This window comes from Orycteropus afer, unplaced genomic scaffold, assembly GCF_000298275.1.
Source record: "Orycteropus afer afer isolate SDZICR_OR568_19922 unplaced genomic scaffold, OryAfe1.0 scaffold00459, whole genome shotgun sequence".
NCBI lineage: Eukaryota > Metazoa > Chordata > Mammalia > Tubulidentata > Orycteropodidae > Orycteropus > Orycteropus afer.
Genome location: NW_006922046.1, coordinates 1,488,819 through 1,512,000, shown reverse-complemented (window position 1 = coordinate 1,512,000; position 23,182 = coordinate 1,488,819). Strand labels below are relative to the sequence as shown.

The 23,182-nt window shown below is 36.4% G+C and overlaps 1 protein-coding gene across 1 annotated transcript in view; it reads right to left on the bottom strand.

The window, feature by feature from the left end:
* Positions 1-23,182, bottom strand: part of TDRD12 (tudor domain containing 12) — a gene marked incomplete at its 5' end in the record, with an annotated part of 227,744 nt that overhangs the window by 51,301 nt on the left and 153,261 nt on the right. Inside the window, 6 exons of the mRNA XM_042782749.1 lie at positions 7,635-7,734; positions 11,732-11,952; positions 12,084-12,223; positions 12,929-13,046; positions 14,748-14,876; positions 15,140-15,331. Of these exons, the coding sequence (XP_042638683.1) occupies positions 7,635-7,734; positions 11,732-11,952; positions 12,084-12,223; positions 12,929-13,046; positions 14,748-14,876; positions 15,140-15,331 (900 nt within the window). The remainder of the gene's footprint in view (positions 1-7,634; positions 7,735-11,731; positions 11,953-12,083; positions 12,224-12,928; positions 13,047-14,747; positions 14,877-15,139; positions 15,332-23,182) is intronic.

Here is a 23,182-nt window from a genome sequence, read left to right as displayed (position 1 = left end):
ATAGATAATACAAATAGAAATCTAGAAGATTAATACTAAAGTTTTAGAAATAGATCACAGAAAGACAAAGGAGTAGAACTGAATCAATGGAAGACAGAATTAGCAAGATTGAAGACAAATTTCTTAATAGTGAGATTGAAGACAAATACCTCAGTACTTCTTTGGAAAAAGGTCAATCAGAAAAAAGATCAGACCAAAATGAAGAAAGCTTAAGGTTCATGAGGGATACCATCATCAAAAGGAATAAACTACAAGTAACGGGAATTGAGAACTAGTAGAGCCAAATGAAACCACAGAGAAAATTGTCCAAGATTTTTTGGAAGAGAATTTCCCTGGTATGATGAAATGAGAATATATCCATTCAAGAAGTCCAACCAACCCCAAACAGGATAGACGCCAAAAGAAAATCACCAAGACATATCATCATTAAACTCACCAAACCCAAAGACAAAGAAAGAATCCTGAAAGGAGCATGGGAAAGTTGAAAAATAACCTCCAAGGGGCAATCAATAAGACTGAGATTGGATTTCTTGGCAGAAACCATACAAGTGAGAAGACAATGGGATGGTTTATATAAAATGCTGAAAGAAAAGAATGTCTAACCAAGAATTATATACGCAGCAAAACTGTCCCTCAAATATTATGATGAAATTAGGACACTTCCAAAACCAAAAAAAAAACTCACTGGCATCAAGTTGATTCAACTCATAGTGACCCCTTCTTGGGTTTCCAAGGCAGTATCTCTACGAAAGTAGATTGCCCAATCTTCCCTCCAAGGAGTGGCTGGTGGGTTTGAACCGCCAGCCTTCTAGTTAGCAGTCCAATGCTTTAGACACTAAGCCATTTCCATATAAGATGAAATTAAGGGAATTTGTTCAAACCAGATCAACCTTACAAGAGATGCTAAAGGGAGTCCTTTGAACAGAGAACCAACAAGAGCAAATAACAACTGATCATTAACACACATGATGACATAACCTAGAAACCAAATCAGTTATGAAACTATCCAAAGTAAATAAGGCTACAAGACTGTAAACAGGAACCAGAGACTTCAATTGACAAATGAGGACAACTACAAACCAAGCAGAAGGAAAAAACTGTGTAGGGTCAGAATCTCTAAAGGGTAGGGATGTCAAGACACCTGCAAGACAGACTGTTCTAAATTTGGTAAGAAAATTATAAATCACAGGGAAACTGCCAAAAAAAAAAAAAGTGATCCACCTTCACATCAAAATAAACAAGAGGACCAGCACAAATATTTAGCAAATACTACAACAACAGGAATGAAGGAAGTAATAACACGATCCATAAACAAAATGAGCTTGGCACAGAAAATTATATGGAACAAGGAAATCAGCAACACCACGTGAAAACACATAACAAAATGAGAGCAACAAATTCATATTTGTTGATAATTACACTGAATGTCAATGGATTAAATGCACCACTCAAGAGACAGAGAGTTGCAGACTGGATAAGAAAGCATAACCCATCAATATGCTGTGTACAAGAGACACACCTTAGAGACAAAGACACAGTTAGACTAAAAAGCAAAGGTTGGAAAAAGATGTATCAAGCAAATGGCAACCATAAAAGAGCAGGAGTGGCAATATTAAGTTCTGATAAAATTGACTTTAAGCCAAAAAACACCAGAAGACACAAGGAAGGACATTATATAATGATTAAAGGATCAACTGAACAAGACGCCATAACCATAATAAATATCTATGCAACCAAGAAAAGAGCCCCAAAATACATAAATCAGACTTCAACAGAATTGAAAAGGCAAATAGATGACTGCACAGTCATAATAGGAGACTTTAACAACTGGAAAGAAACTCAACAAAGACACAGAAGAACTAAACAATACAATTCACCATCCTGACCTTATGCACATCTACAGAGCACTTCACCCCAAAACTGTACAATGTACATTCTTTCAGTGCACATGGAACATTCTCCAGGATAGAGCATGTATTCGGCCACAAAGCAAGCCTCAATAAATTAAAAAAACAATGAAATACCGCAAAGCATCTTCTCAGATCACAATGCTATAAAATTAGAAATCAACAATAGGAAGGAAAATGAAAAAGAAAATAGAAAATGAGTAACACCCTTCTTGAAAATGGGTAATAGAAGAAATAAAAAATGAAATAAATAAAATTCCTTGAATCAAATGAGAATGAAAGCACAACATACCAAAATCTTAGTACACAGCAAAAGCCAATTTATCAGCAGCCAATTTGTACCAAAAAATGCACACATCAAAAAAGAAGAAAGACCCAAAATCAACACCTCAACCCAGCATCTCCAACAATTAGAAAAAGAGCAGCAAAAAGAGCCTACAATCACCAGAAGAAAAGAAATTATAAAGATGATTCTAGCAGAAATAAATGAAACAGAAAATAGAAAGACAATTAAAAAAAATCAACAAGACTAGAAGTTGGTTCTTTGAAAAGATTAATAAAATGGACAAACCACTGGCAAATTTAACAAAGGAAAAGAGGGACAGAATACAAATAACACAAGTAAGAAATGAATTGGATGACACCACAAGAGAACCAACAGAAATTATGGTACTCTGAAGAACCATACTCCAAAAAATTAAAAAATCTAGAAAAAATGGACAGATTTCTCAAAACATACTACTTACCTAACCTCACAGAGGCTGAAGTGGAAAATTTAACAGACCCGTAACAAAAGAAGAAATTGAACAGGTGATAAAAAAATTACCAACAACAAAAAAAAAAGCGCTGGCCCAGACAGTTTCACTGGCGAATTCTACCAAACATTCAGAGAAGAACTGACACCAATCCTACTCAAACTATTCTAAAACATACAAAAGGATGGAATCTTCACAAATTCATTTCATGAAGCAAACATAACCTTGATACCAAAACCAGGCAAAGACATCACTAAAAAGGAAAACTACAAACCTATATCCCTCATGAATATAGATGCAAAAATCTTCAACAAAATCTTAGCCAATAGATTCCAACAACATATCAAGAAAATAATACATTATGACAAAGTGGGATTCCTACCAGGTATGCAAGGATGGTTCAATATTAGAAAAACAATCAACGTCATTCATCACATAAATAAAACAAAGGAAAAGAACCACATGATCATATCAATAGATGCAGAAAAGGCATCTGATAAAATCCAACACCCATTTTTGATAAAAACTCCCAGCAAAACAACGACAGAAGGGACATTCCTCAACCTAATAAAGGGCATACATGCAAAACCAACAGCCAACATTATTCTCAAGGGAGAGAGACTGAAACCATTCCTTTTGTGAACAGACACCAGACAAAGATGCCTTCTATCAACACTTCTGTTCAGCATTGTATGGGAAGTCCTAGCCAGGGCAATAAGGCAAGAGAGGAAATCAAAGGCATCCACACTGGTAAACAAAAAGTAAAACTATCCCTATTTGCTGATGATATGATCCTATACATAAAAAATCCAAAAGACTCAGGAAAAAAAACTACTGGAACTAATTGAGAGATTTAGCATAGTGGTGGAATACGAGATCAACATCCAAAAATCAGGTAGATTCCTCTACATCAGCAAAGAGCTTGCTGAGAAGGAAATAAAGACATCAGTGCATGCACAATAGCTTTCAAAAAATAAAATACTTGGGAATAAATCTCGCTAGGGACACAAAAGATCTGTACAAAGAAAACTACAAATCATTACTCCAAGAAACCATAAAATATCTACATAAATGGAAGAACACACCATGTTCATGGATGGGAAGATCGAACATTGTGAAAACGTCAATTCTACGCAAAGCAATCTACACATTCAATGCAATCCCAATCTAGATCCCATCGACATTCTTTAAAGATATGGAAAAACCAAAAACTAAACTTTATATGGAAAGGAAAGAGACTTTGCATAAGCAAAGCACTACTGAAGAAGAAGAACAAAGTAGGAGGTCTCACACTGGCAGATCTCAAAACCTACTACACAACCACAATAGTCAAAACAGTCTGGTACTGGTACAACAACAGGAACTTAGATCACTGGAACAGAACTGAAAAACCTAGAAATAGATCCATCGACCTATGGTCAGCCAATCTTTGACAATGGGCTGAAATCCATTAAATGGGAGAAGAGATGGTCTCTTTAACAAATGGTGCTGGCAAAACTGGATATCCATTTGCAGAAAAATGAAACAAGATCTATATCTCAACACCATACACAAAAATGAACTCCAGATGGATCAAAGCCTTAAATATGAAACCTAAACCTTAAAGTTCCTCAAGGAAAACTTGAGGCAAATTTAGAGGCCCTATTATATGGCATACATAGACTATCAAGCATAGCCCAAAATGCATAAACAGCAGAAGATAAACTAGATGAATTGGACCTTCTAAAAATTAAATTCTTATGTGCTTCCAAAGACTTCTCCAAAAGAATCAAAAGAGAACCTACAGATTGGGAAAAAATATTTGGCAACGACAAATCTGACAAGAGACTTATCTCTAAAATTTATAGAAAACTCCAACAACAAAAAGATTAAGAATCCAACTAAAAAATGGGCAGAAGACATGAATAGACACTTCACCAGAGAGGATATTCAGGCGGCCAGCAAATACATGAAGAAATGTTCATGATCATTAGCCATTAAAGAGATGCAAATCAAAACAACAATGAGATACCATCTCATCCCATCACTAATGGCAAAGTTCAACAAGACAGAAAATAACAAATGCTGGTGAGGATGTGGAGAGATTGGGACTCTCATACACTGCTGGTGGGACTATAAAATGATACAACCACTGTGGAAAGCAGTATGGCAATTCCTTAAAAAGCTGCAATTAGAAATAACATTTGATCCAGCAATTCCATTACTAGGTACATGTCCTAAAGAAGTGAAAGCTAGGACAAGAACAGATATTTGCACACCCATGTTCATCACAGCACTATTTATAACAGCAAAAAGATGGAAACAACCGAGGTGCTCATCAGCAGAAGAATGGATAACCAAACTATGGTACACACCAACAATGGAATACTATGCAACACTAATAAATAATGTAAAATCTGCAAAACACTGCATAATATGGATGAATGTGGAGAACATTATGCTGAGTGAAATAAGTCAATCACAGAAGCACACATATAGTATTAGTTCATTGTTGTAAAAACTCAAGGAAAGGTTTATATATGAAACGAAACTTTCTTTCTTGGTTACCAGGGATGGGAGTGGAGGAGAGGGAACACTGAAAAAAAAAAAAAAAAAGCACTGACCCATATCACTTTAGTTTTGGTATTTCACTGTACATAAATAACATACCAACAATATATATTTTAAAAAAGTCCATATCAATAATAATGCTAACAAGGTTACGATAGCTTCTTAGCCATAGTCAAACACCTTAAGGAAGTGAAACACTAGGCTCATGGGCTCAGAACCATGGTTGCAAGGGACAACTGCCATAACATACTACACAAAAACACTGTCTACATCCTACTCTGGTGAGTAAACAAAAAAACAAACTCACTGCTGTCTAGTTGGATCCAACTCATAGGGACTCCTTCTTGGGTTTTTGAGGTGATTTTATCACTACAGAAGTAGATTGCCCAACCTTCCTTCCAAGGAGTGGCTAGTGGATTTGAACCACCAGCCTTCTGGTTAGCAGTGAAATGCCTTAGGCACTATGCCACCAGAGCTCCTACTTTAGTGAATAGTGACTGTGTTCTTAAAAGCTTGCAAATGGCCATCTAAGATGCAATAATTGGTCTTTCCTCACTCAGAGTAAAGAAGAATGAAGAAAATCAAGGGTGCATGGAAACAATTTGTCTAAGGGACTAGTGTATCATGTGAACCTCAGCCTACATGACTGTGAGACTAGAAGAACAAGATGGTGCCAGGCTACCATTGTCAACTGCTCAGAAAGGGAGTAGGGGAAAAAATGTGGAACAAAACTCAAAATCATAATAAATAAATAAATAAATAATAATAATAATAAAACCCCACCAGACTTACTGGTCTAATATAGACTGGTGAAACCTCTGAGACTATGGCCCCTAGTCACCCTTCAGGCCTGGAATTGAACTCATCTTGTTGCTTCCAGCCAAACAATGGACAGGCCTACAAGGTGAACAATTACTCCAGGTATGTAATACTCCTTAGAACAATCAACCATGGGAGATCAGAAGGGTACCATTTGTACAGGAAGCCTCAGAGGGTAGGAATGCAGAGCAAGAATGACACAGAGAAAAGGTAACCACAGGGAAGAAGTGGGAAGAGAGCTGTTACATTACGGGGATTGCAATCAATGTCATGAAACAAAATGTGTATCAGCTATTGAATAGAAAACAATTTTTTTTCTGTAAGCTTTCACCCAAATCACAATTTTTAAAAAAAGCCTAGAGCCACCAGTTGCTAGAAGAGGTAAGAAACAGATTGTTCTTTAGAGCCCCCCAAGGGAATGTGGTCTTGCTGATGAATTTCTGGCCTCCAGAATTGAAGGAGAAGAAACTGGTTCTAGCTATCAAGTTTGTTATCATTTGTTACAGCAACTCTATAGAGAAATAGGGAGCTCTGGTAGCATAGTGCCTAAGGAACTTGACTGCTAACCAGAAGGCTAGCAGTTCAAAGCCACCAGCCACTATCGGAAGGAAAGTTGGGCAATCTACTTCCGTAGTGATACTATCTCGGAAACCCAAGGAAGGGTTGCTATGAATCGGGTCCAACTCGATGGCACGTAACAACAAAAACAACACAACATCTAAGGAGAAGTAACACAAGCACGAATGAACGTAACAGATAATACCTTAAAGGACAGACAAAGTGAAGAGGATAAAATTTTTATAATTCGGAAAGAAATGAAGAGTGTCATAAGAAGGATTTGGGAGAAAGTGACAAACTCTTGATTCAGCAATTATATTCTACATCTCAGAATTTTCCTTGAAGAATAATCATGAATGTTCTGCAAAGATTTGTGTAATCACAGTATTATTTTTAATAGCTTACAAATGGACAGCTACTCAAATATCTAGCAATGGAGGCTTGAATAAAGATAAACTACAGAGCACATATGATTACCCCACTAGGACCATAGACCAGGACGACCAATAAAAAGAGAATGGTAAAACTCTGACCCAGGATTCCACTGAAGGTCCTCTACCTCCAACACACAGGCTCTTCTGCAGCCTTGAAGATCCTAGTTCCATGTCTTTTGACTCTAAATTACCCTCTCACTCACAACTTCCTCTCTTCTACAATAAACACAAGCACTATCCTATAGAAGTTCTTTCTCACACTGATGTAAGAATCCACATGATAGCAACAGCTTCTATGGTTAAATATAAAACACAGTATATATTTTTTAAGGAAGAAGACTTGACATTTTCTGAAAACAAAACTAAAAAAATCCCTAAATTGTTACAGTGGTTCATCTATTTTCCCAATTTTATCTTCGTTTTCTAAATAAACTGGTGTATTAAAATAGGCACCTTATGAAGACCCAGATTAATACTGCCACATTAACTGTGGTATATTGATGCTAACCACTGCAACTCATTATAATGTACTAAGAGTCTGCTACTTAAAAAAATAAAATGTTCATTAAAATGATTAGTCATGGGACAAAAACACCTTTAACAGAACTTACTTTAATGTATCCAAACATTGGCAGAGCTTGGTTAGGTAATTTCGTTGGCGTATCTATTTCTGGATTAATATAGTGTCGATCAAGACAGAGCCTTTTGTCTCTTAAAAAAAAGGAAACAAGATTTTTATACCAGAAAAAAACAATAATAATTATTATCATTAATTTTTAATTATTCTTTAGGAAAATTAACCCACAACTGAAATCAGAGAGATTTTGCTCCACACATCTTTAAAGTGAAGTAACCACATTAAATACTTCAGATGGTACTGAGAGTATATAAAAAAATGGAAAAGTATCCTAAAACATAATTAACATTGAATAAAATGAAAGGAGATAGTTATTTTATTATTTCTCTAGACATTCTTAAATGTATTATGTCAATAAACAAAATACACTTCCAAAAGAAAGACTCCTGAATCAGAAACATACTGCCATAATGCACAGTAAGGGTTGATTAAGCTCTAAACTAGAAGTTTTAGCTATAATGTTATTTCCAAGCTAAGCAACAGCTGAAGGTTCAGTTTCAAAAGTTAATATTCTACTTAAAGGCATATGGAAATTACTGCTAATAACCTATTCAATATACCATAATTCAAAACAGTTAATGCCAACACTTATCTTAAAATCAAACTGAATACAGCAAATATTTATCAGATACCTATTACCTATCCCTCTCTCAAACACTGGCATTATATCTAGATCAGTGTGAGGCAGGATCCCATTAATTGTTAAGAAGTTCACATTTTCCCAATTAATCCACAGGATTAATGCAGTCCCTATTAAAATCTAACCAAAAGTTTTCAAAAAGTTGGCAAGCCATTCTAAAACAGATACATAGATACAAAAATTAAATAATAATAATAATAATAATAAAAGTAAAATGAACAGCTGCCATTGAGTTAACTCCAACTCATGGTGTCCCCCTGAATACAGAGTATGTGCTTTAGGGTTTTTGAAGCTGTGGTCTTTCAGAAACAGACTGTCAGACCTTTCTTCCAAAGAGCCTCTGGTAGGGTTTGAACCACCAACCCTTCAGTTAGTAGTCAAGCACTTAATTGTCTGTGCCAGCCAGGACTACATATGGAGATACAGTAGATCTAAAACAGCCAAAACAATCTTGGAGTAGAGGAGCATAGCTGGAGGACTTACCTGATTCCAAGACTTACTATAAAGCTACAGTACTTAAGAAAATGTTGTATTGGTATAAGGACAGAAAAAAAGTCAAGGAAAGGTTTACACAGGGAAAGACATTTTCTTTGGTGGTTACCAGAGATAGGAGGGGAGGGGAGGGAAGGAAAAATTGCTGATTAGTTAAGAGACATATGTTGATTTGAGTGAAGGGAAATACAATATAACAAAAGTGTGTGACCAGCACAGTATCACTAAAGAAAAGGAAGACGCAGAGAGGTACATGAGAGGTACAGACATGTAATGCTATTACATTATTATGTAAATGCTATTACATACACAACACTGCACTATCAGTAATAACAAACACTGATCTACAGGTGGACACACAAGTAAATGGGCAAGAAGATCAGGCATAGTAGGCAAACAGGAATATACCAATGACCATACATAGGTTTGGCAGACAATATTCTCACATATATATTTGTATGTGCTATAAAAATGTGAAATGAATCTGCTTTGTAAAATTTCACTCAGATCACAATAAAAAATTAAAAAAGGATCTAAATATGAGAACTAAAACTATAAAAATCTTAGGAGAAAACATCAAGGTAATACTTTGGGATCCAGCTTTTGAAAATGGATTCTTAAATATGACACCAAAAGTATGAGCAACGAAAGATAAAACAGACAAAATTAAGAACTTTTATGATCAAATGACTTTACAAAAAGGAAAGAGACAACATACAGAATAAGAGAAAATATTTGGTAACCATATATCCAATAAAGGTTTACTATCGAGAATATATACAAAAATGTATTCAACTCAACAACAAAGACAAAAAATCCAATTGAAAAATGGACAAAGGACTAAGACATTTCTACAAACAAAATATATGATGGTCAACAAATACATGAAAACATGTGCAGTGCCATTAGTTATTAGAGAAATGCATTAACAAGACCACAATGAGCTATCACTTCACTTTCACTATGATGACTATTAGCAGGGAAAACAAGCGTTGGCAGCAAGGATGTGGAGAAATTTGAACCTTCATCCATTGCTGGGTGGGGCTGTGAAATGGTACAGCCGCTATAGAATAGAATTTCAGAGTTCCTCAAAAAATTAAACACAGAATTACCAAATGATCCAGCAATTTTACCCCTAGGTATAGACCCAAAAGAAGTGAAAGCAGGGATTCAAACAGATACTTGTACACTAATGTTCACTGCAGCATTATTTACAATAGCCAAAAGGTGGAAAACAACCCAAATATTCATCAACTGTTGAATAAAGAAAGAAAATGTGTTACCTACACACATGATACATGCTATGATATGGATGAAACTTAAAAACATCATGCAAAGTAAAATAAGTCAGAATCAAAAGGGTAAATATTGTATGATCCCACTTACATCAGATATCTACAACAGGCAAATGCATAACAATGAAAGTCTATCAGTAGTTGGGAGCTCTGGTGGCATAGTGTCTAAGGCATTTATTTGAAGGCTAACCAGAAGACTGGTGGTTCAAACCCACCAGACACTCAGAAGGAAGGTTGGCGATCTACTTCCATAGTGATACCACCTTGGAAACCCAAGGAGCGGACGCTATGAGTCAGATTCGACTCAATGGCAGTGTGTTGTGTTGTTGCATCAGTGGTTACCAGGGAATGAGGAAATGGTAAGTAACTGCTTAAGAGGTACTGGGTTTCTGTTTGGAGTGATGAAAAACTTTTGGGACTGGATAATGAGGATATATGTTACTGAATACTTCAGTACAGTGGCTGAAATGGCAAAGTATTTTAGTGATAGATATTTTACCACACACATACCAAAAGGACACCATTAAAAGGGTAAAAGGCAAGCCACAGACTGGGATAAGATATTCTCAATGCATGTATCTGACAAAGCACTTATATTTAGAACACATAAATTATTTCTACAAACCAGTAAGAACCAGATAAACACCCCATTTAAAAAATGAGCAAAAGACCTAAATAGGCATTTCACAAAAATAGCATGGTCAAATATTCCATAAGAATATGAAAAGACAGTCAACATCAATAATCATTTAAAAGAAAAAACAAAATAAAACCTGTTGCTGGCAACTGGATTCTGACTCATAGCAACCCTACAGAACAGAGTAGAACTGCCCCATAAGGCATCCAAGGCTACGGTCTTTATAGAAGCAGACTGCCTTATCTTTCTCCCATGCAGTAGCTGGTGGGTTCAAACTGCTGGCCCTTCTGTTAGCAGGCACTTAAACCACTGTGCCACCAGAGCTCCCTCAACAATCTTTAGGGAAATGCAAAGTTAAATCATGGCAATTTGCTACCCTTATACCCTCATTAGAATATTAAGTTTGGTGAGGATATGAGGCAACTTGAACTCTCTCATACACAACTGACAGTAGTATGGTCAACCACTTTAGAAAAGTTAAACATACCTATCCCATGACCCAGCAATTTCACTTCTAACTATATACCCAAAAGAAATGGATGCCTATTTCCACAGAAAGACATGTCCAAGAGTGTTCACAGCCACTGGAAACAACCCATCAACAGGAGGTTGTATACCTAACTTGTGATGAACTTATACAATGTAATACTACACAGCAAAAATAAGTAAATAATAAAATACTGGTGCATGCAAAAATATAGATGGATGTCATGGATATCAGGCTGAGAGAAAGAAGCCAGGAACAAAAGAATAGATACTGTGCAATTCCACTGATGTGCAGTTGAAAAAATAAACAAAACTAGATAGATACTGAGAGATACTGGATTACCGCTGGGGGAGGAGGTAAACTGAGAAGGAGTGTGATGGAATCACCAGGGTGCTCCCTTAAGAGAGCTGGGTGGTGGTTACATGGATGTAAATGTACTTAATTCTCAAGCTATAAACTTATGATCTATATGTAATTTACTGTATGTTACAGGCCAGTTTAAAAAAGAACACTAACTTACTTGCAAAATCCAAAAGCCTTCAGATATGGACAAAGAGGCCTTCTGGCTTTTTTATCTTCTTTGGCTTCGAGAACCCCTGCAGTAAACTCATACAGCTCTGCTGGAATTTTGGCATCTGCTCGCTCCAAGTAGCGTAAGACACCAACTGCATGGCATGAATTTCTCTCCGTCAGCAGCAAAACAGATTTGGTTTTTTTATCTCCCTGTTCTGCAGGAGAACCCTTAAAATCAGGGGGGGATAAAGGAAGTGGATCATCCCCATCAGCCTACAACATGACACTTGCACACTCTGAATACTCATTGCACAGAAAATGGCAGCAGAATGTTAAAAGAAAATAAAAATTAATCAAACCTGTTCAGTTAAACTCTGAAAATGATCAGACATGCAATACAGGCGTCCACCAAAAATTTTTGGTGAGGAAGGGAAGCTGAAGTGAATCACACACGTGGCATCGGTGATGGCCAAGAGTGGCAAGCAATCATCAGTTAAAACTGGAGAAAAGGAGTCCAACAATTTCACATTAGGCACTTTCTTTCACTTCATAGTGCAGTTCCAATGACCACACTTCAGTATATTCTTTACTATATTTCACATTTTATATGCAAAAAAACTTCCTTCTCATTTTCCCCAACAATACTACAATTTCATTCACAGTGATTATATTTCAGAGAAAAGTGGTCTCTCTGTTATCTTGAAAAAGGCCTTTTGCTATTACAGAGAGGCCTTCTGGTTTATATATGGAGGCCTTCAAGTTGTCCACATATTTTTCACTTATTTTATACACTTTGACTTTTATATACTTCTAACACTGAACTTAATCACTTCTGATCACATTTCTTCTTAGGCTTATATATATATAAATTACTCTAGCATACAACATAAGCACATTATTATTTGTGTAATATATATTTCTTGTTTGTTTAGTCTTGTTTTTATTGAGACTGTGATCTTCAAGTTGAAATCCAGGAAGGATGTCTAGACTAATGGTCACTGCCCACTGATCTGAGAGCCCTGGATGCACCTAAATCCACCTCAAAACTAAAATCTTAGTGGAGGTCATCTTTTCATTTTGAAATTAACACTACTAGTAAATCTCAGTAAACATGTGAAATGAGAAATTTGGAGATGAGATACATAAATGAAGATGTGATTCATATTAGCTCAGCCTTCTCTAAATACAAACAGAAAACACTTACCCAATACAATATGAGAACCAGAACTTAACTTCTTCTTCCAGTGTTCTAAAACACTTTTTAAATGAAAAACTACTTCTTTATGCATTTTCAAGCAAAATACTGAACTGCTTTCTACTACCTAAAAATGAAACCAAAGAGACTGATTCAGTCAAAACCAAAACCTTCAAGTTAGCAATTGCAGTGTAGTAAATTACTCAGTATGGCTTTTTTACCCATAAGTCATTGTAAACTCAGTGGTGGTATGAGCAACTGAGGATCTCCTGATTGTAAATGTTATCCACCTGGGTTATTTCTGTTGGGCGTGGTGCAATACAATGTTCTGGGAGGTTCCCACTCTCTCTCACGTGCTTAGCGTTCTGATGCTATGATTGGCTAGTTTGGCCACTCTACCGGGCTCAAAAGGAGGCCTCCTAGAGTCAGAACTCTCTCTGACTGTTGGTTGAGGAAGACGTACTGCTGAAAGAGACACGTGCTGCTGGGAAAGAGACGCAAGGGACACGCATTGCTGAGTGAGACACTGAGGGACCAGCGCTGCTGGGAAAGAGACTGTGAGAGACTGTTGGCTGAGGGACAGTGGGCTGGGAGAGAGGCTGAGCATTTTTCCTGAACTCGAATTGTAGCCTGTGGTGCTTCCCTAATAAACCCCATAATCTGTGAGCTCTGTGTGGCCACTGCAGTGAATTATCGAACCCAGGAGAGAGGTGGTGGGTGCTTTGGGAGGAATGGTTGGTGAAAGGGCTGGAGGGAGGCAGCATGTCAGGCCTGGCAGGAATAGGCCATGGGTTACTGATGATGACTCTGTCTTCCTCTTGTGGGATTAGAGGAGGTCAGAACATGTGGCCTTCTCACCCTTTATGTAGCAATATTAAAAACAAACATAAAACAAAAACCCCACTGTCATCAAGTTGATTCCAGCTCACAGAGACCCCATGTGTTACAGGGTAGAACTGTTCCACAGGGTTTTCTTGGCTATAATCTTTAGAGAAGCAGATTGCATTTCTTTCTTGATGCTGCTAGGTTAGCAGTCGAGTGTGAATTGTTTGAGCCACGCTGGGACCTCAATTAATCAAAATAACTACTTTATCAGTGAGAGTTATTACCTCATTGATCAGTAATTCTGGAGAATGAGATGATTATACACTTAAATATTTCCAAAATGCTATAGTTTCTTTAAAAATGTATGCAAGTGAAATAAACATTTTTTTTTTTTTTTTTTACCACCCACCCACCCACCCTGAAATAAACATTTTTTTGCTAAAACCATTTTCCTTCCTTTGGAAATAATACATACATACTTGTGCGTGTGTACATTTTTATACATGTGCATACATGTACACCAAACATTATATGCTGCTGTTGTCAGCAGAAGCTTTTCACAATACCTTTTTATTGCTGAAAGGCAGACGTTCTATTGAGTCTCACATTTTTATAATTTTGCAGTAATTTTTAAAAATTAGGTTAAATCAGATAAATCTTCAGCCTGTTTATCTGGCTTTTCTGGCTATATGATCATACTTTTAATGCTATCTTCTTAAATAGAGGGTACAGAACACACTGGCATTTCTTCATAAACCTTTTCGTGTTCAGCCATGACAAAACTATAAAGCACCGCTTCTCAGAGGAGAAGTTCATGTCATTGAAGAATCTGGTCCCATCTTCCTCGTCCCTCCTGCTCTCATTCCTGGTAGCAGAACTGCTTCTATTTCTGAATGTAAATTTTATTTCCCTGTGACATATAACTACTCCAGTAATCTTCCAGGAGTCCAGGATTCAACCACAATTTACACAGTGAGGAAGTTTTATATATGAAACTGCTCACCTTCCACACTACTTCTGTTTCAGCTACAGAACAGGTGAAGATCAAGGTCTTTTGTGCCTGACTTGGAATGAAATCCAGTGTTTGGAGTAAAGTAGAGGTTTTTTCACTTTCCAGGCAAAGATGTACTACCTGGTAATAAAACACAGAAACAATGTTATTTTCTAAATGTTCAAGATGCTCCAAGTTTCACTTTTCAAGGTAAGTTATGATTTTAATAGAAAAGAATGTCTAGGAAAGCAATGTAAGTTCAGACAAAACAAGTACAGATTTGTATGTAAAATCAAAGCTTTAATCTTCTAATACTGAGGCATGAAATTAAGGTACCTGCATGTGTTCATCAATCCCTCCCACACGCATTACATACATAGATACGCACACACACAGCTCATTACCTGTTGGACACTGCCATAGAGAGCAGCTTCTTCCATGGACGTGATCACAATGTAGGGATCATACATGAATTCTTTGATCAAATGCTCTATATGTTTGTTCCAATGAACTCCAACTGCAACAATCTGATGTGGTACTGCTTCCCTTTCTTCAACCTCTATATATTTTTTAAAGTTATCTAATATAGCAAACATCTAAAAAATTAGTAAAATTAACTTCATTTTTATCTCAAGAAGGGAGTAAGAATTTAGTTTAAAAACAGAACATAAAATGCAAGAGATTGAATATTTTCTTTCCTCTGAGTAGGGAAGGTCTTTTTTTAAAAAAGAAAAGATAACGAAAAAAGTTTAAAAAAGTTAAGTTTACAGTCATTAAACATACTAAAACCCCACAATAAAAATAAAAACACAAACAACAGATTGTGGGTTAAGTATATATAGTATAGGAGCTCTGATAGCGTAGTGCCTAAGGCACATGACTGCTAACCAGAAGGCTGGCGGTTCAAACCCACCAGCCACTCTTCAGAAGGAAGGTTGGGCAATCTACTTCCATAGTGATACCACCTCAGAAACCCAAGGAGGGGTCGCTATGAGTCAGGTCTAACTGGATGGCACATAACAACAGCAACAACATACATAGTATATATAAAACAAAGGTTATAACAAAATAATAACATTCTTATACAAACACTTTTAAAAGGTGGTTACAAAGATGATCTTATCAATAGAAAATAACAAAAGGAAATTAATGAATGAATAAGAAAACTCTTAGAATGGCTACAAATAAGCAATATAAATTAATGTTCAACTTAACAAATAATTAAAGAAAGACAAATTAATCTAATGAGATACTACTGTTTAATAATTAGACATCCTACTAAGGTGAGGAGTGTTGTGTGGAAGTGTGAACAGGTATATGCTTTTAGGAAGGGAACCATACAATGCAGTGTACCAGGATAACAGACACTTTAGAGGAGTGAAGGAACCCTGCCCAGGGTCACACAGTCAAAAAGAAAGGAAGTCTGGACTTAAATGTGGGCCCATCATACTCCCAAATGAATGCTCTTGGTTACCATGTTATACTCCTTCCAACAAATGCCTTAATCCCCTTGCTGGGAATTTATCCTAAGGAAAACATGAGCAAAAAAGAGATACATTTTTAAATCACACACCCAAAAAACTATGCTAAACATCCAAAAAATGACATTTTAAAATAAATTATGTCATTCCCATAGGATTCAACACCATATATGGCTGATAATGCCATAGAACAATAACCAATAATATTCACAATGCTAATAACTGAAATATATAAGTTACAAGTTAATACATAAAAGATAGTCTTCATATTGTTAACTGTATGTATAAAACAAACAGAACCTCTAAAAAAGAAAGAAATAGGACTTCTGGTGTCAGACAAGCTACACAGACCCTATTCAACAAAGAAAAGAAACTGACAAAGGTAAAAAGATAATCCTAGAGCCCTGAACTCTGAAGGAAATGATACAAAAGTAGATTGAACACCAACTAGTAGAAGAACCTGAATGAAAACAGTGAGTAAGGAGACAAACGGAGCTGTGGACCGTCAGCCATCTTGACAGCATGGACAGGTTGAATATTTCCAACTGGTGTTATTACCTGAGAATTAACCTAAAAACTGGCCCTGCTCTCCAAGGGCTGCATAGACGACTACACTGGTGGCAGATGACAAAAGGGAAACGGCAAAGAAGGAGACAAACTGAGCTGTCCAGAGGGCACAGCCATTTTGAATGTTTAGAAGACATGTGGCCATTTTGAATATTTAAAGGTACAGTGTTCTCATTCACATTCCAGGGACATAAGAATAGGCTTTGCTTGCTGAAGATAGCCCAGACATACTGAAGATCAAGGACTGAAAAGGTGTGATATTCCCTTAGTTACAATTATACTCCACACCCTCTAGATGAATGACGGTACAGCCATCCCTTATCTCTACCCACCTTCTGCGCCAGCAGCAATTCTATCCCAGTCTGTGTGTTCTGACAGAGCCTGGGTGCCCTGTCCTGCTCCACTCAGATTTTTTTTCTTTTTATATTATTCTTTTTTTGTTTTCTTTCCTTTTTATTTTTACTTTTTTTTTTCTCTTCCTAGGTTCTAGTTTATGGCTTTTGTTCTTCCCTTCCCTTGGTTCCCATTTGTTTCTTTCTTGTGGTCCTTCCCATCCCTTGTTTATCCTTCTGCATTTTTCCCATTATTTTCTTCATTATTCTCTTATTCTAGCTCTTTTATTGCCCCCTTCCCAGATATTGTGGGATATTTTTTCTTTCTCTTTTTCTATTTATATTTCTTTTGTCTTCCTAAGTATTTCTTTAAATATTTCATCTCCTTTATTGCCTTTTTTTTCTGTCTTTCTCTTTTTGATGATTATTCCCATGTGTTTATGTAATAAGTGTTTTCGTCCTTTTGTTTTTACTTTTTTGGTGGTTTTCCTGATGGTTATTTTTGTCTAACTGAGTGGGAGATAGCAACCATGCCCATACAACCCAACCATACCCACACCTCCTGTAGCCCCACCTAATGAGTGAGGGCCACCACTTGCTTCTGCACCAACTGGCCAACAATACATGGGAGCTAATACAAGCATGACTCACCCTTAACTACTCTATACAAAGACCTATCAGAGATCTATGCACCTACTCTCATTATCTATCACCCCAACCAGGAGACAAGTGGTGAGTACATAAGTGCTACCAACCAGTGAACAAAGGACTACAGTACCCTGCTTACTCAGATACATTCAAACAAAACAAAGAAAACTAAAATCTTGGGTAAATCACTCCAACATATATTCACCAATTACATATAAATACAAAAATGGCATAATGCCTCAGAGACAACAGACCATCAGTCCACACAGAGAAACAAGATAAAGCAGCAAAACCAAGGGACAAGGACAGAGACCCAGAAAACATCCCTGGGGAAGAAGCAGCATTAGAACTTCCTGATAAGAAATTGAAAAGAATTATATCTAAGTACCTTCAACAGACTGAGAGACAGATCAAGAAAAACCTTGACAAAATTAAGGAAAACACAGATAAAACTCTAGAACAATTCTGGAGACAATACAAGCACAAAATGACAAAACAAATGAAAAATTTATGATATGATATGATACAAAATCTAAAGACTGAAATCCAGAAGATTAATACTAAATTTTCAGAAATAGATAACACATTGAATGGGCAAAGGAGCAGAATTGAATCAATGGAAAACAGAATTAGTGAGACTGAAGACAATTACCTCAATACTTCTTTAGAAAGGGATTAATCAGAAAAAAAGATCAAAACAAAATGAAGAAAGCCTAAGATTCATGTGGGATACCATCAAGAGGAATAAACTATGTGTAATCAGATGTCCAGAACAGAAAGAGACAAATAAAACCACAGAGAAAACAGTTGAAGATTTGTTGAAGAGAATTTCCCTGCTATGATGAAAGACGACAATATATCCATTCAAGAGGTCAAATGAACCCCAAACAAGATAGACTCCAAAGGAAAATCACCAAGACATACCATCTCAAAGTCACCAAAACCAAAGACTAAGAAAGAATCCTGAAAGCAGCATGGGAAAAACAAAAAGTTACCTACAAAAGGCAACCGATGAGACTACGGTCTGATTTCCCAGGAGAAACCATGAAGGTGAGAAGGCAATGGAATAGTATATGTAAAACCCTGAAAGAAAAAAAAATTCCAACAAGAAATATATACCCAGCAAAACTGTCCCTCAAATATGATGGTACAACTAGGAGATTTTCCCATAAGCAGAAATTAAGGGAATTTGTTAAGCCAGACCAACCTTATAAGAGATGCTAACAGGAGTCCTTTGGACAAAAACCAACAACAGCAAACAACAGACCATTGATACACAAGATGACATAACCTAGAAACCAACCCAGTTATGGAAGTTTCCAAAAGAAAATAAGCTTACAAGATTGTAAACAGAGAACCAGAGACATCAATTGGTAAATGAGGACAACTACAAACCAAAAAGAGGGAAAAAAATTATGTAGTTATAGAACTTCTAAATGGAGAGGAAGTCAAGACAATTGCAAGACAGAATGAACTGCTTTAAACTTGGAAAGAAAATTATAAATCACAGGGTAACCTCAAAGAAAAATAATAAACCTTCACATCAAAATAAAAAAGAGGACAAGCACCAATATTTAGGAAATACTAAAACAACAGCAATGAAAGAAATAACATGATTCATAAACAAAATGAGCTCAGTACAGAAAATTATATGGAACAAAGAAATCAGCAACATCATGAAAAAACACATAAGAAAAATGAGAACAACAAATTCATACTTGTTGATTACACTGAATGTCAATAGATTAAATGCTCCACTCAAAAGATGGAGAGTTGCAGACTGGATAAAAACATAATCCATCAATATGCTGCCTACAAGAGACATACCTTAGAAAGAAAGACAAAAATAGACTAAAAATCAAAGGTTGGAAAAAGTTATATCAAGCAAATGGAAATCAAAAAAGAGCAGGAGTGGCAATATTAATTTCTGATCAAATTGACTTTAAGACAAAAACCACCATAAGAAACAAGGAAGGACATTATATAATGATTAAAGATCTATTGAACAAGAGGATATAACCATAATGAATATCTATGCAGCCCATGAAAGAGTCCCAAAATACATAAATCAGACTTTACAGAATTGAAAAGGCAAATAGATGACTTCATAGTCACAGCAGGAGATTTTAATACACCATTTTCAATGAAAGACAGAACAAGTGGAAAGAAATTCAACAAAGACATAGAAGAACTAAACAATACAATCCATCAACTTGATTTTATAGACATCTACACAGCACTTCACCCAACAACAGCACAATATACATTCTTTTCTAGTGCACATGGAACATTGTCCAGCATAGACCACATGTTAGTCTACAAAGCAAGCCTTAATAAATTTTAAAATACTGACATACTATAAAGCATCTTCTCAGATCACAATGCTATAAAATGAGAAATCAGTAACAGAAGGACAAATGGAAAAAGAGCCAACACATGGGAACAGAATAACACCCCTCCTTAATAACGACAGGGTAATATAAGAAATGAGAAATGAAGTGAAAAAATTCCTCGAACCTAACAAGAATGAAAACACAATATATCACAATCTTTGGGAAAAAGCAACAGCAGTGATCAAAAAAAAAAAAAAAAAAGGAGATCTGGTGGCATAGTACCTAAGGCATTTGACTGCTAACCAGAAGGCTGGCAGTTCTAAACCCACCAGGCACTCCTCGGAATGAAGACTGGGCAATCTACTTCTGCAGAGTTACTGCCAGTGGACACTTTATAGCAATAAATGTATACATCAAAAAAGAAGAAAGAGCTAAAATCAACACCACTTTAACCCACCGTCTCCAAACACTTAGAAAAAGAGCAGCAAAAGAAGCCTACAGTTACCAGAAGAAATAATAAAGACTGAGCAGAAATAAATGAAACAGAAAATAGAAAAGACAACAGAAAAAAATCAACAAGACCATAAGTTGGTTCTTTGAAAAGATTAATAAAATTGACAAACCATCAGCAAATTTAACAAAGGAAAACAGAGAGAATAGAAATAACACAATAAGAAACAAATGGGGCAACATCACAACAGAACCAACTGAAATAAAAAGGATAGTATCAGGATACTATGAAGAATTATACTCCAACAAATTAAAAAATCTAGAAGAAATGGACAGATTTCTAGAAACATACTGTTGTTGTGCACTGCCATTGAGTCGGATTTGACTCACAGTGACCCCTCCTCAGGTTTCCAAGGCAATATCACTATGGAAGTAGATTGCCCAACCCTACTTCCAAGAAGTAGCTGGTGAGTTTGAACCACCAGCCATCTGGTTAGCAGTCAAATGCCTTAGGCTCTAAGCCACCAGAGTTCCTAGAAACATACCACTTACCTAAACGAACACAGACTGAGGTAGAAAATTTGAATTGACTCATAACAAAAGAAGAGACTGAACAGGTCATAAAAAGATTACCAACAAAAAAAATTCTGACCCAGATGGTTTCACTGGAGAATTCTACCAAACATTCAGAGAAGAACTGACAACAATGGTACTCAAACTATTCTAGAACACAGAAAAGGATGGAATCCCCCCAAATTCATTTTATGAAGCAAACATAACCTTGATACCAAAACCAGGCAAAGACATCACTAAAAAAGAACACTACAGACCAATATCCCTCAAGAATATAGATGTAAAAATCTTCAACAAAATCCTAGCCAACAGACTCCAACAACAAATAGAAAAAATAATATACATCATGACCAAGTGGGGTTCATACCAGGTACGCAAAGATGGTTCGACATTAGAAAAACAATCAACATAATTCATCACATAAGTAAAATAAAGAAAAAGAAACACAATCATATCAATCAATGCAGAAAAAGCATCTGATAAAATCCAACACCCATTCTTGATTAAAAAACACTGTCAGAAAAATAGTAATAGAAGGAATATTCCTCAACATAATAAAGGGCATATATACAAAACCAACAGCCAACATTATTCTCAATGGAGAGAGACTGAAACCATTCTCCTTGCAAACAGAAACCAGACAAGGATGCCTTCTAGCAACACTTCTGTTCAATATTGTACTGGAAGTCCTAGCCAGGGCTGTAAGGCAAGAAAGGGAAATCAAAGACATCCAAACTGGTAAATAAGAAATAAAGCTATCCCTATTTGCTGATGATATAAGCCTATACATTGCTGAGAGACTCAGCAAAAAAAACTACTAGAACTAATTGAGAGATTTAACATAGTGGGAGAATACAAGATCAATATCCAAAAAACAGTTGGATTCCTCTACACCAGCAAAGAGATTACTAAAAAGGAACTAAGGGAATCAATACCATTTACAAAAAAACCAAACTCACTGCTGTCGAGTCAGAACTGACTCATAGTGACCCCTCCTTGTGTTTCCGAGGTCTACAGAAGAAGATTGCCCAAGCTTCCTTTCGAGGAATGGCTGGTGGGTTTGAACCGCCAGCCTTCTGGTTAGCAGTCACACGCCTTAGGCACTACACTACCAGAGCTCCTACCGTTTACAATAGCTACAAAAAAATAATTAAATATTTGGGAATATATCTTATCAGAGACAAAAAATACCTGTACAAAGAAAACTACAAAAGAGTACTTCAAGAAACCATAAGAGATTTACATAAATGGAAGAACATACCATGCTCATGGACAGGAAGACTGAACATCATGAAAATGTCACTATTACCCAAATCAATCTATACATTCAATGCACTCCCAATCCAGATCCCACCAATATTCTTTAAGGATATGGAAAAACCAATCACCAATTTTATATGGAAAGGAAAGAGACCACAGATGAGCAAAGCACTATTGAACAAGAACAAAGTAGGAGGTCTTACACCCTGGATCTCAAAACCTACTATACAGCCACAGGAGTCAAAACAGCCTGGTATCAGTATGATGACAGACACATAGACCAGTGGAATAGAACTGAAAACCCAGAAACAGATCCATTGACCTACGGTCAGCTGATCTTTGACAAAGGGCTGAAATCCATTAAATGGAGGAAGAGATGGTCTCTTTAACAAATGGTTCTGGCAAAACTGGATTCCATTTGCAGAAAAATGAAGCAAGATCCATACCTCACACCACACACAAAAACTAACCCCAGATGGATCAAAAATTTAAATGTGAAACCTAAAACTATTAAAAAAAAAAAAAGAAGAGAGAGAGACTCTGAAACTTGCCTTTCAGCAGAGTAACTAAAGCAAATGGAAAAAGTGACGAGAGCTGAACAGAAGATTTCAAAGAGCAGCTAGAGCAGACAAAACCAGTTACTATAATGAAATGTGCAAAGACCTGGAGTTTGAAAACCAAAAGGGAAGAACACGCTCGGCATTTCTCAAACTGAAAGAATTGAAGAAAAATTTAAGCCTCGAGTTGCAATACCGAGAGATTCTATGGGCAAAATATTGAATGATGCAGGAAACATCAAGAGA